The 12,750-nt window shown below is 38.5% G+C and overlaps 1 protein-coding gene, 1 long non-coding RNA gene and 1 pseudogene across 2 annotated transcripts in view; 1 reads left to right on the plus strand and 2 right to left on the minus strand.

Moving 5' to 3' along the window:
* LOC141579365 (uncharacterized) overlaps window positions 1-1,102 on the plus strand; it is a 441,343-nt gene extending 440,241 nt beyond the window's left edge. Inside the window, exon 4 of the long non-coding RNA XR_012510571.1 lies at window positions 251-1,102. This is a non-coding gene — a long non-coding RNA (uncharacterized LOC141579365). The remainder of the gene's footprint in view (window positions 1-250) is intronic.
* A 3,544-nt stretch (window positions 1,103-4,646) lies between these two features.
* On the minus strand, window positions 4,647-5,582 carry LOC105076389 (olfactory receptor 6C74-like; annotated as a pseudogene).
* Window positions 5,583-10,451: 4,869 nt separating this feature from the next.
* On the minus strand, window positions 10,452-12,538 carry LOC105076388 (olfactory receptor 10C1-like). The gene has a single exon (XM_010964489.3). The coding sequence runs from the start codon at window positions 11,676-11,678 to the stop codon at window positions 10,716-10,718; it is 963 nt and encodes a 320-aa protein (XP_010962791.3). The 5' UTR covers window positions 11,679-12,538; the 3' UTR covers window positions 10,452-10,715.
* Between the last annotated feature and the right edge of the window lie 212 nt (window positions 12,539-12,750).

The raw sequence follows: 12,750 nt of genomic DNA on the forward strand, positions 1-12,750 counted from the left end.
TAAATGGCAAAAATGTTCAGAGACTAGCAAGAATTTCTTCTAAGATTCTTCATCAGCTAGCTGCTGCTTTATACTTGTGGTCTCAGGCTTCCATTGCTTGAGGATTGAGATTGATTAAACGTGTTGATGGAAAAAGCACTGAAAAATGTCAGGCTGATGAGTCTTCAGTTGCTTTTTAGACAAGTTTCTTTTCTCCAGGAAAGGTCCCGCTTACACTGATAGATAAGGATTCCCATTTGTTTCCCTCCAGCCTCGTGCGGGAGAAGAAAGCTTTCACACACCATCACTGGGAGTGATGTTTACCACCAACTACGTGGAAAAGAGCAAAATATTCTAATACAAAGTTGTCGAATATATGGGATCCTCTTGGTAAGTATCCTCTCCAAGACCCAGGCTTCTCAAGTCCTAGGTGCTATTTTTGTTCCCTAATGACATCAAGTAGTTTTTGTTGACATTTTGGGGGACAGATTGATTTTCAGTAAACTCTTTCATTTGGGAAATTTTTTACCCAGTTTCTGCTAATGTAAATATCTTGTATTGTAACCAAACATGACCCTGTGGGGCCTTCCTAGGACAGAACCACCCCCACGTCCTCTGCCTGCCTCTTGCCTGTAGAAAAGCTGTCTTCTCCCAGACCTCCTCTGAGTCACAAAAGCCTGACTCAAGAATTAATGATTAAAAGGATGTGAACATGTAGGGACAGAAATAGCAGTGGTGCTGGGAGAACTGGTAACAATTTTAAACAGTGTATCAACCATGCAGCAATCGCAGAATCTTTAGTTCCTTCCTGAAGGACATAGGTAACAGCGTCTGATGCACATGCCTGAGTTGTTTTATAGGTACTAAAACCCCCACCAAATGGACGAAGTTAACTGCATGATGACTGTGAACACGGCCCCCAGACCAGCTAAGCCTATGGATTGATGGCCTTAACTCCTGTGACCCTGCCCTGTCACCTCATCATTAGTCAGAGAATTGTGCATGAGCTGATCATGCCCGTGTGACTCTCCTCCTTCAAGTTGATTTTAAAAAGGCTTCCTTGAAACCCATCAGGGAGTTTGAGTTTTTTGAGCATTAGCTGCCCACACTCCTGGTTTTTCACCTGCACTTTCCTTCACCACAGCCTGATTGTGATTTTACTGAGCATGGGCATGTGGACTCAAGTTTGTTTTAGTAACAGTATGATCATTATGCTACCATCAAAATAAAAAGATATGTCAAAGAAAGAAGCATTGGTACATTGCAATTAACTGAAGTCCTGAATGCATCTGTCTTTCATTAGTTTTCTTTGAACAAGAAAAGTCTGGAAAGCTGCCAAGGGCTGGGATGTACAGAGTGGCACAGAGATAACATTTATCAGATAGAACAAATAAATAGACTCGTTTTGATTATGAGCATAGAAAATCCAACCTGAAATTTCTAGGGATGCTAGCAGTTGCTAAGGTTCCTTACAGGAAACCAAGTTACGTCATTGGTATTTACACTTCCCCAGTTCTTTCTTGACCCTGATTTTCTGTATACTGGCTTCATAGTCATGTAAACATGCCCTCTTTCGTGTCTCCCAAAGACCCTAGTTTCTTTTTTTATATTCATAGCTCTAATTCTAACAGAAAATAATATTCTCTCTAACATTTACATTTATTGACTTGAGTTTTACTGAACTGATTTTGCCCTCATGCCTAACTAATTGAGTCCTTGTTTATAGAGAGAAAATGGTCATTTTTGAAGCCTGGGTTAGAGGTGCAACCTTGAACTGATCAGGGAGTCCAATGGCTTGATTGGCTAACTGTGGTTTATGGATCCTAGTGTGGTTTATGAACCCACGGGTTCTTTGGAAGTCATCCTCCACAAATAAATAAATAAGTAAAAGGACTGAGATAGAGCTCAAGATAAAGGGGTGTGTGTGAGAGAGAGAGAGAGAGAGACAGAGAGAGAGAGAAATTATGAGATTATCCCAGGCATACAGAAACAATTACCTACAAATTTCAAGACAGTTTAACTCTGTGCCAGGCCGTATATTAAACATGTAAGAAGCTTCTCCAAGTACATACCCACTCTATTACAGAGCTTTCCAGCTTTTTAAATGGCATGTCACATGTGTTAAATGACAGGATACTACAGTAAATTATATCAGCCTGATGTAACCTGGTGTGACATCAGGTTACTAGGAGTCTCTTTTTGCACCTGAGTGTCTGAGAGCCTAAAAGTCTCCTTTCGCACCTCCAAACCCAACCCACAAACAGAAGTTACCGCTCTCTGGGCATGCCTGTACCCTACTCTGCTGCAAACTCCTGGGGGTGCTGGTTCTGAGTAGCACACAGCCTTTGGAGTCAAACAGAAATGAATTTGAGATCTGTCTCTCTTACTAACTAGCAATGTGATCCTGGGTAATTTACTGTTACTTATTGAAGTTCATTTTTTTCACAAGTTAAAATAAGGATAATTTGTTACAAGTTGTCTTGTTTTGTCTTGATTTTGAAAATTCGGATAGTACATACAGACAGCTAGGATGATGCCTGGTACAGAAATAGTAGTTCTTAATAATGACCTAAATAATATTAAAAATACTTTCTAGCCTACTTTCCTATGCAGACTGTAGTTAGGGGTTTGGAAAGGAAGTATTATTCATAAATAAAAAGTGTCTGGGACCACTTTCTTTGTGTAACTGTCCTTAGCATCACGTGCAAGAGTTGTAGAAGTCGGGGTGTTCAGGGTTTAGAATCTTATGGTACCAATTCCAGCAAACATTACACATAGAGTAAGAATGTTCATAGAATTAGTGCATATTTAGTTTTTCCTTCTTCATTTATACACTATCATGAGTGTTCTTTTTTACTATATTTGAAAATGTAAGAAAAGGGCATGGGTAAGTTAATCAAATTATCGAATAAATTAGGAGATAGTTGAAGAAAACTAGTATGTAAATTGGAACATTAACCATGCCATACGCCTTCTCTCTAACTTGTCCTCAGCTAATTTTTATGATAAACTACTTATTAGGTAAACTTACGCATACACACTATAGAGAGACATATAATGGACACCCGTGAACTGGTTCTTCAGCTTCCGCTGTGATAAACACTATGCTATTTCTGTTTAGTCTTTAGCTCTCTCATATTTTTAGAGCACAATTTTAAAACAAACAACAGATACCATATCATGTCATCCCTAAATATGCCATTATTTAACAGATAAGGAATTTAAAAACGTAACTCCAGTGACATTATCATAGACCACATGTTTTTAAATTACCCAACCCCTTAAAAATGCCACTTTGCAGCTTATTTGGCTAAGTCTACATGTTTCACTTGATGGATACATCGTTAGTTTTTAAAATGTCTAGAGTAATATCCCCTAACATCTTTTTTTCTATGCTTTTGGTTTGTTGAAATAATTGAGTTATTTTAATATAGAATATGCCACTTTCTCAACTGAATAGTTTGGATCCGTCTGACATTATTTAACACGATCATCTGTACTTGTGTTTTCTATAAAATGGCAGCTACATATGGAGACCTGATTTTTAAATAGTTTTAAAATATACGACTTCAATTGTACCCGGAGTTGTTTTAAATTAAATCTTACATGCCTATGATCACAATCTTATTACTTGGTAGAATTAAACAGTTTTATTGGATTTTCTGGTTTCTGTTATGACTATTTTTTATTTACAACTAGATTACATGCTTCTAAAGAAAAGGACTCACGTGGTTTATTTTGTTGTTTTTTTCCTAATAGTATATGCTAAGTATATTCGGTAACATAAATGAATTAATAATTAGCATTTAATAATTTCATCCACAGTTATTTTATACTTTCACATTGGCCTTATAATATCTCAAAATAAATTAACTGGTTATGATTATATTATTATTATTATTTCTTATATGATTATGTTATTATGTAGACTCTAAAAAACAGTTAGTTCCAAGGTGAATAGGAAATGTCTGGTAAAGTATCAAATTGACCTCTCTGGCCATATTTTATTCTTAATCAAAGTTACCTAGATTTACTACACCTCATGACTCAATATTTACCTACCTATATGGAATAGCATGTAACAAAAATACAATATACCATATGATTTTTTTTATAACACTAGCATAGTTTGAATTTTTTTTTTTAATTCTCAGGACAAAAAATGGCATTGCTATTTTAATCTTAACTTCCCACTTTGAATATCTTTATTTATAAAGAATAGAAAATGTGTATCAAGACAAAAAGCCAGTGATAAACAAATTCCAAAGAAGCCATATCAGATAATCATTTTGAACTTGCTAAAATTTTTTAAAAAATCAAATATGAGAACAAAGTTTACTGCACATACATAGAAATAATTCAGTCTCCATGAAATAATCCATAAAATTGATTAAAATAAACTTTCAAATATTCACTACACTTAAATGAGTGAAGAAGAGAGAAAGGGATCAAATTGGAGAATGTTTATAATGGAATAAGAAAAGAAAGTTTTGCTATTTTGAAATGGAAGACATCATTGGGAAACAACAGCGAATATAAATATCATGACACAGCAGAAAGAAGTGAAAGGACAAAAGTAGTGCCATCAGAAAATCAGGACCCAATCCAAGCATTTCCTTTGCCATTTTCCTTAATAATCAATTTCCCTTATATACTTCATCATGATTTTACCTGGATAAAGACAGAACTCTTTGTAGCAGGTTCTTAAATGCTTGCTTCACCTGCTGGTTCCTTAGAGTATAAATAAAGGGGTTCAACAGTGGGGCGACAGAGGTGTTGAGAACTGCAACACCCTTCATTAAGGATATCCTCTGTTTGACCGAGGGTTTAATGTACATGAAGATGCAGCTGCCGTATGAGAGGGAGATGACAATCATGTGAGAAGAACAAGTGGAAAAAGCCTTTTTTCTCTGATTGGCAGAAGGAATTTTTAAAATCGTCAGGGCAATATAAGTGTACGATAGAATCACTAATACCAAAGTGACCAGGAGAGTCACCAAAGCTAAGATGAAACTCATCATTTCCAACAAATGTGTATCTGTGCAAGAGATCTGCAGGAGAGGAGCGGTGTCGCAGTAGAAATGATCAATGACATTGGAGTCACAGAAATCCAGGCTTAAGCCTAAAAGGAGTCCTGGAAAAATGATGAGGAAACCAGCCATCCAGGAGCTAAGGACCAGCTGGATACAGATTTTGCTGCTCATGATGGTTGTGTAGTGCAGGGGCTTACAGATGGCGACATAGCGGTCATAGGACATGGCAGCCAGGAGATAAAATTCAGATGCACCAAGAAGGAAGGCAAAAAATAACTGAGCAGCACAACAGTTATAGGAAATGCTTTTGTCACCAGTTGCCATGCTAGCCAGCAATTTGGGGATACAGACTGTTGTGTAAGAGATTTCTAAGAAAGAAAAGTTGCGAAGAAAGAAATACATCGGGGTCTTGAGATGAGAATCCAGCTTAGTGAGGGTGATGATCATCAAGTTGCCTGAGATGCTTTACAAGTAGGTGAGAAGCAGGAAGACACAGAGCACAATCTTCAATCTGGGGTCCTCTGTCAATCCTACTAAGATAAACACTGTCACTGTTGTATGGTTTTCCATCCTTGCCTTCTGCTCTGCTTCTGCTCTGCTAAAAATATTGAGAAAAAATTATGTAAAGGGACTGGTAAAACATGAAGATAACTATATCAAAATATTAGTCATTGCTAAAGGAACGCTTTTTGGGATGTGATTCATGTAAGATAAACGCTAGCAAAAGCTGTTACTTTTGAGAAAAAGCAAATATGTTGTACAAATCTGATGAAATAGAAGGGTATCTTATAAGTCATTGTTCTATTCTGGTTTAGTTATATTTATCATAATGAAATGAAGAGAAGAACATGCATGTGAAAAAAATTGATTTCTTCTTTCCTCAGTATGTAAGGGCAAAAATGTCATATTATCTACACTCAGCCTGACTGCTGACCATATAAATATCACCTCAAGGAGCTGACTATGAGGGCAATAGAGAAGGAAGCGGTGTATGATGGCTGAGAACAGAAATCCAGCTTTAGGTTTAAGCTACACAGTGGAAGTAATTCAGTACAATAGTGTCGACACCTCTTGAGTTGTTTGGCCTTTTGCCACATCTACTCAGCTAACCAACGCTCTTCGTCTTAGTTCTCTCTTCTCTTTTACCATCTCCTCTTCCAATACTACACCTATCTGATCACGTAGTAAACCTGATTTGAACAAAATTAAACAGATTTGGTGTTTCTTCTGGTTATAGTTCTGAAAATGGAAAGAGAATAATACAATGAAATGCAAACGAAGTGAATAAGGTTCAGAGAGAGGGGAAAATGAAATAAAGTACAATAGAGGATAGATAGATAGTAAAGGAAGATGATAAAGAGAAAAACCTACCATTAAGACTGAATTTGAATTCAGATGAGACAGTGACTTCTGTTTAGCTCTTGGCTTCTTAACTGATATATAGACCGAGACAGCAAAATTGTCATTTACCTCTACCTAGGAGAACACAGGAGAAACTCTAGTAAATGTGACTCTGATAATCAGTGACTAGGCAGGTGTTCAGACACTTACAGGTAATACTGACTGTCTTAATATAATACGGTAAGTCAGAAGCCAAGCTGCCTGCAATGAAGTTGATAATGTGGTTGAGAGTTTTATAAGCTCTTATTATGCTAAATATGAAAAACTCCTAGGGATAAACATTTCATCCCTTGAGGGCCAGTTTCTTCTTTGATGACTTCATCATCAATTACGCTTCTTTGGTGACTTCATTATCAATAGCAAACACTTATTAAACAATTTTTATAGGTCCATGGAGAATGCATTGTACTGTGTTAGACAGTGCCCCCGACTCCTGCAGTTTACCAACGTATTGAGGAGGCAGGATGCACATGTGACTATAGCAAAGTACTGTGTTCCATTAACTTAAGGGTAAATAAGAGTCATTTTTACCCTATGGCATTGGAGGCTAGGAGAGGAGGTTTCTCTGGGGCTTGGGGCAGTGGGGAGAGATTTACAAGAAGGAATGTTAAACGAGAGGGTGGATCCTCAACTGGGCATGTGAGACAGACTAGGAAGCAGAATAGGTAAGAGAAACAAGTGAACAAAGGTGCATAAGAATGAAAACTCGTGAAATAATAAAAATTTAGCAGCGAGTATTTACATTAAAAATTGAAAGGAAATTTTACCTCCTTTCAAAATCATGAAAAAAATTTTATTCAAAACTGGTGACATTTGATAAATCAATTTCAGGTCTTCCACAATTACAATCAAGTTAGAAGGATTAAATTTAAATCTACTAACATAAAATACTCTCAGAATGTTAAGGTGATTTATTTTCAATAATATTCAGATGTATAAATCACCTGCAAAATACACTAAAATTTACACACTGTTACTCTTAAAGGTATATAAACACAATTACTTAGGCAAAGGATTTTGTCTGTTGATGTTTACGTTCCTTATATCTCTGCTGCAGGACGAAGCACTCAGATTTTTTTCCCTCCTTCCCAGGTATCACACTGAAATAGGTAATTTTTAAAATAAGTTTAACACTGTGAGCATTTTGTGCTTAGCTGTTTGTAGCTCAGATCAGCAATTTAGAATATCCAGGTATCTCTTTTGTTCTTCATATTTACTATATTTTTAAGTTAATACAACACAGTAATTAAATTAAGCAACCGTTTATCATAGCAAGTGATTACGGTTGCTTGTTTCCAGGGGATGCCCTAAGCAGTATGCAAATCTCTCCAAAAAATTCAGGTTCAGAGGCAGTACTTCCCTGAGGATCTTTGGTTTGTTTATTATGTAAGAGATGCCAAAGTGTAGAGGCATCTCTCCTTAGTTCTCAGGAGATCTTCCTTGCACAAAATATACTATATTGAAGTCACCACGCATCCCATTTACCTTCATTTATTTGTTAATTCCTTTCTTCCATCCTTGAATACATGTTTGTCATGTGCTTGAAACGTGTCAAGCATGCTTCTATGCCCTGGGCATAAAACTGCAATCAAGATACATGAATATAAAAATTTTGAATAATCAGTGACTGCAAAGTTCCTACATTTGAAGAATGCCATAAATTTACAGAATCAAGAAGGCAAGGTAACTCCCAAGTGTGATAAAATGCCTAAGCATATAATCCCACTGCTAAACATCAAAATAATGAGAAAATATTTAACATAGCTAGAGAAAAAAGACTTACCACATACTATGAATATTGAGGAACATTTACTTAAACAATTTCTAACCTCGTCACAAACATTGGAGGCCAACAAACAAAGGGTATTTTTCAGTATTTTTTCCCTTAAAGTCACACTTACATGCAGGTGGATGCATGGAGATGGCTGGGGTGATTTTCCACCTTTTTAGAAAACCCAGTTCTTATTGGCTCATTTTCAGTCTTCTTAAGAATTTAAAGTGCCTCTCCTTCAGCTGTATCCTCTCCTGAAATTGCTGAACAAGTGAAAAAAGCCCCACTCCAGACCGGTCACATGTTTAAAAGCATAGTTCCAGTGAATATAATATCAACTTTTAGTACATGATTTTTTAAATGCTCTAATATCTTAAAAAATTTATAGTGATAAATGTCATATCAGGTTTTATCATTTTGGAGGTCGGTGGAGGTACTGACTACTGGAGATTTCTGATACTGAAAATCCGCGTGGGCCTGGAAGTCATGTCAAGTAGTCTTAACCTGGGGAGCTGTGCTGGGCGTGTCTCCCAGGAGTGGGCGTGTCTCCCAGGAGTGGGCGTGCACTGGAAAGCATCTCACTGGTGTCCATGACTTTTGTTACTTAACTCAAGATCTGTGCACATCTTTTCCCTGCCATACGTTATACAATTTGGCATGTTTGAGGTTGCTTTTTTGGAACTCTTCCTTATTCTTCTAAACCAACAGTCAGTATTGACAGATCTCTAGTGATATGTGTGGAAAATAGTCCTAAACTTTTACCTTGGGAAGGAACTGCTTTGAAGCTCAAGCAATAAAACAGCACACAGGTTTGGTAAAGAGATCGATTCCATCTCTTTTCCTGGGAAGTCAGCATCACTCTGGAATCCTGGAGAACTGGAGGTTGAGAACATCCAGAAACTAATTCTGGCACAAGTGTGGATTTCTTACTAGTTGGTGATAAGCAGCAACAGCAAGTCTCTAAGTGGTTTTGCAGAGCAGTGAGTGCTTGTTTGAAAATGAGGGCAAAACAAGTGAAGAGATCAGACCCTCTGTGATGCCCAGCAGCTGCTGGATTGGGGTGTGTGTGTGTATGTGTGTCTGTGTATGTGTGCACCCACACATGTGAAGTATTTGTCACGTGTCTCAGAGCCCACATGACCGAGGGATAGCTCTGGATGGGGTGGGGCTCTGCTCTCACACAGGTGGTGCCTGGACAGCCTCCAGTCCTACTCGTGTGAGGTATCTCTCATTCCAGGTCATCACAGTGTCCCATGTGTGATCACAAACACCCACTTCTCAACAGGAGAGAAAACACATTTGTGTGGTTCACTTACAGGAAATAAATATATCTGCTCAGCTTCTACTTGCAGTGATGTTTAGTCTCTGAGTTCTTTCCAGTTGTAATTCTACTGATAAATAATCCAAATTCTGACCATCACTGCCCTGAAACTTAGGAGCCTGGTGATAATGTGACTGAAATGATAGATTGAACAAAGCAATATACTGTGCATTCAATGCAGAGAAAGACAAGAAGACTGAGGACAAAAACAACCACAATTTAAAAACTAGATAAATAAGAAAAAAACTTTGAATAAGAGTGTCATATTTTTATCATTGGCCAGTAAATATAAATTTTTTTCTCTAAAACTTCACTCCTATAAAAAGTGAAAAAGTAAGTCATAAGAGCAAAGGAAGAATCTACTTTTGGATAAAGAACCAGGGTTCGGAGGAAATGTACACATGACAAATATAATTAACTGCTGTACATTATACATGAAAATTGTTAATAGATTAAATCCTAAGAGTTCTCATCACAGGAAAAATATATTATCTATTTCTTTAGTTATCTAATTGTATGAGATGATGGATGTTCACTAAATTTGTTGTAATCATCATCCCATGATGCATGTACGTCAAATCTTTATGCTGTACACCTGAAACCTTATACAGTGCTGAATGTCAGTTATATCTCAGTAAAACTGGAAAAGAAAAAAGAGGCAGGGTTCCTCACTGGATTTACAAGTTAAATACTTAAGAGTTGTGTCACAGTGGACATCACTCATCAGTATTTACTAGGAGTTGATGTTTAAGATGCCTGATTATTTAGGTGTATAGAGGCAGAATAATTAAGGGAGTGCACTCTCCTTAAGAACTTAAATTCTAACAGCTTATATTGACATTAAAATGTATTAATTACTTGGTATTCATTTTTATTTTTTTCCACAGGAAGAACATTTCATTGTCCTTAGTCAAATGGACAAACAAACTAGGCTTAATCCTACTACCACTGTGGAAGGGAAAAATGAATGGTGTCCAGGACACAGGAATACTCAGTAAGTTTGTTGATTGAATATTTTTTTTGAATATTGTTGATTGAACAAATGATAAATATTTTAATAATCCTGTAGTTCTTTTTATTTAAAAACATTGAGAAACATGGAACAGATCCAAGGGTCTCTTGGTCGCCATCCTGTAAGTACGTGAATGACGCACCGTGTTGGCAGGGCGATCAGACACCTGGGTGACCTCTCTGTGCGGTAGTGTGAGGTTCAGGCCATTTGTCTGAAAGGGCTCCTTCGTGTTAGTCTCTGAAAGGCTTCCTTCACGTCCTGGTTCCTCAAGGTGTAGATGACGGGATTCAGAGCGGGCGTGACCACCGTGTACATGAGCGCAGCGGCTTTGTCTGTTTGCGGAGAGTGCGCAGCCTTCGGCTGGAGGCACGCGAACAGGGCGGTGCCATAGAAGAGAGAAACAACCAGGACGTGAGAGGAGCAAGTGGAGGAAGCTTTGCGTCTGCCGGCGGCCGAAGGGATTCCCAAGATGGTCAGCAGAACGCGCGCGTAGGAGCACAGGGTGAGCAGGCAGGGACTCATGACGAAGAGCGCGGACACAGCAAACAGCACAATCTCATTGTGGGACATGTCAACACAAGCCAGTTTCACGACAGGCATGATGTCGCAAAGAAAGTGCTGAATCTCTCCTGTTCCGCAGAAGGGCAGAGTGAAGAGCCACGTGGTCTGGGCTGACTCCACCACGACCCCGGTGGTCCACGATGCTGCGGCCAATTTCAGGCACACGGGAGGGCCCATCAGCAGAGTGTAATGCAGCGGGTGACAGATGGCTACAAAGCGGTCATAAGCCATGGCTGCTAGCAGGCAGCACTCTGTCAGTCCCAGGATGGTAAATACGTACATCTGAGCTGCACAGCCTCGCACACTGATGGTCTTGGTCTCCACCAGCAGGTGCACCAGCATCTGAGGCCCCACGCTGGTGATGTAGCACAGCTCCAGAAAGGAGACGTTGACCAGGAAGAAATACATGGGCGTGTGCAGGGAAGGGGTGGCCCCGATCAAGCAGATGATGAGGAGGTTCCCTCCCACCGTGAACAAGTAAATGGTTAGGAACACAACAAAGAGCACAGGCTGTAACTCTTCCAGGGAGGAAAACGCCACAAACGTGAACGTGGTGCAGAGGGACCGGTTTCCACTCATAATCGGCTCAGAGCCAGGCATCTGTGGCGACAACAGAGAGGGCAGCTAATGCCTAAAGGAATCCCGTCACCTGGCGCAGGTCTCCATCCGACTCAGAGAAGGGAGCGTTCCTCGGATCAGAGGTCTGACGTGCGACCTACACACTTGGATTCCTTTTGCTACAGCTTTGGAAATAACTGCCCAGTTAAACTGCATGCAAAACTTCTACCTGACCTTGAGTTCTGGATTTTCAGAGAAACAGAGAAAACAATGGCGTTAATTTACATAATCTGATTTTTGTTTTTATCTTGATATTCTACTCATATACACAGACTGTGATGTGAGTAATATGTACGAAGGCGTTTCAGTCGTAAAGGAGCCACATGAAACCTAAGTGAGAAGAGTTAAACACAAAGGTGCTATACCCCGTCCCTCTGGATTCCACAGTTTTCCCTTAGAGCCGCACTTAAGGGCTTGAAAGGGAAATTTTCTAGCCATTTATCTATTCTTGTTCTTACGTATTTTTACTCATTTTGATTTGACAAAAGTAAGACCATATTTACGCAGCTAAAATCTTGGAAACCAAAACTAACAGAATCTACTTTCTACAACCTCAGTGTAATTTTACAGACAATTTTGAATGGGAGGACATACCTAGAACCACAAGGCAAGCTTTCTGTTCCTTGTCGGGCTTGTAGACATCCTACAGCTGCAAATTACAATACAGTAACAGAACAGGAAGTATTTCTACTGTGACCGGAGACCATAGGGGTTGCACCACTGCACAGTGCAATTATATTTGTCTCAAGGGGAATTTGTTCAAAAACAGCAGTGACTAATGTTAATGTAAATTTGGATTTCATTATTTGAATACATTTTCCAGACGTAATCCATTGGTGTTAGTTACATCACTTAAATTTTAATGTGTAAAACTAAAAGCAACAAAAGCAAAAATAAACAAGTTGGAATGCATGAGATTTTTAAATCTTCCACACAGCAAAGAAATAATCAACAAAATTAAGGAAGCAACCATTTGAATGGATTTCCAGTATGTAATTTAAATAATTATTGAACTTTATGTATATTTGCCTAGTAATTGTCTTAAGTGTCTCAG

This window comes from Camelus bactrianus, chromosome 12, assembly GCF_048773025.1.
Source record: "Camelus bactrianus isolate YW-2024 breed Bactrian camel chromosome 12, ASM4877302v1, whole genome shotgun sequence".
NCBI classification, from domain to species: Eukaryota; Metazoa; Chordata; class Mammalia; order Artiodactyla; family Camelidae; genus Camelus; species Camelus bactrianus.

Excerpts from the sequence above, each read along its gene's own strand:
- LOC105076388 (XM_010964489.3), bottom strand. The coding sequence starts at position 11,678 with ATGCCTGGCTCTGAGCCGATTATGAGTGGAAACCGGTCCCTCTGCACC.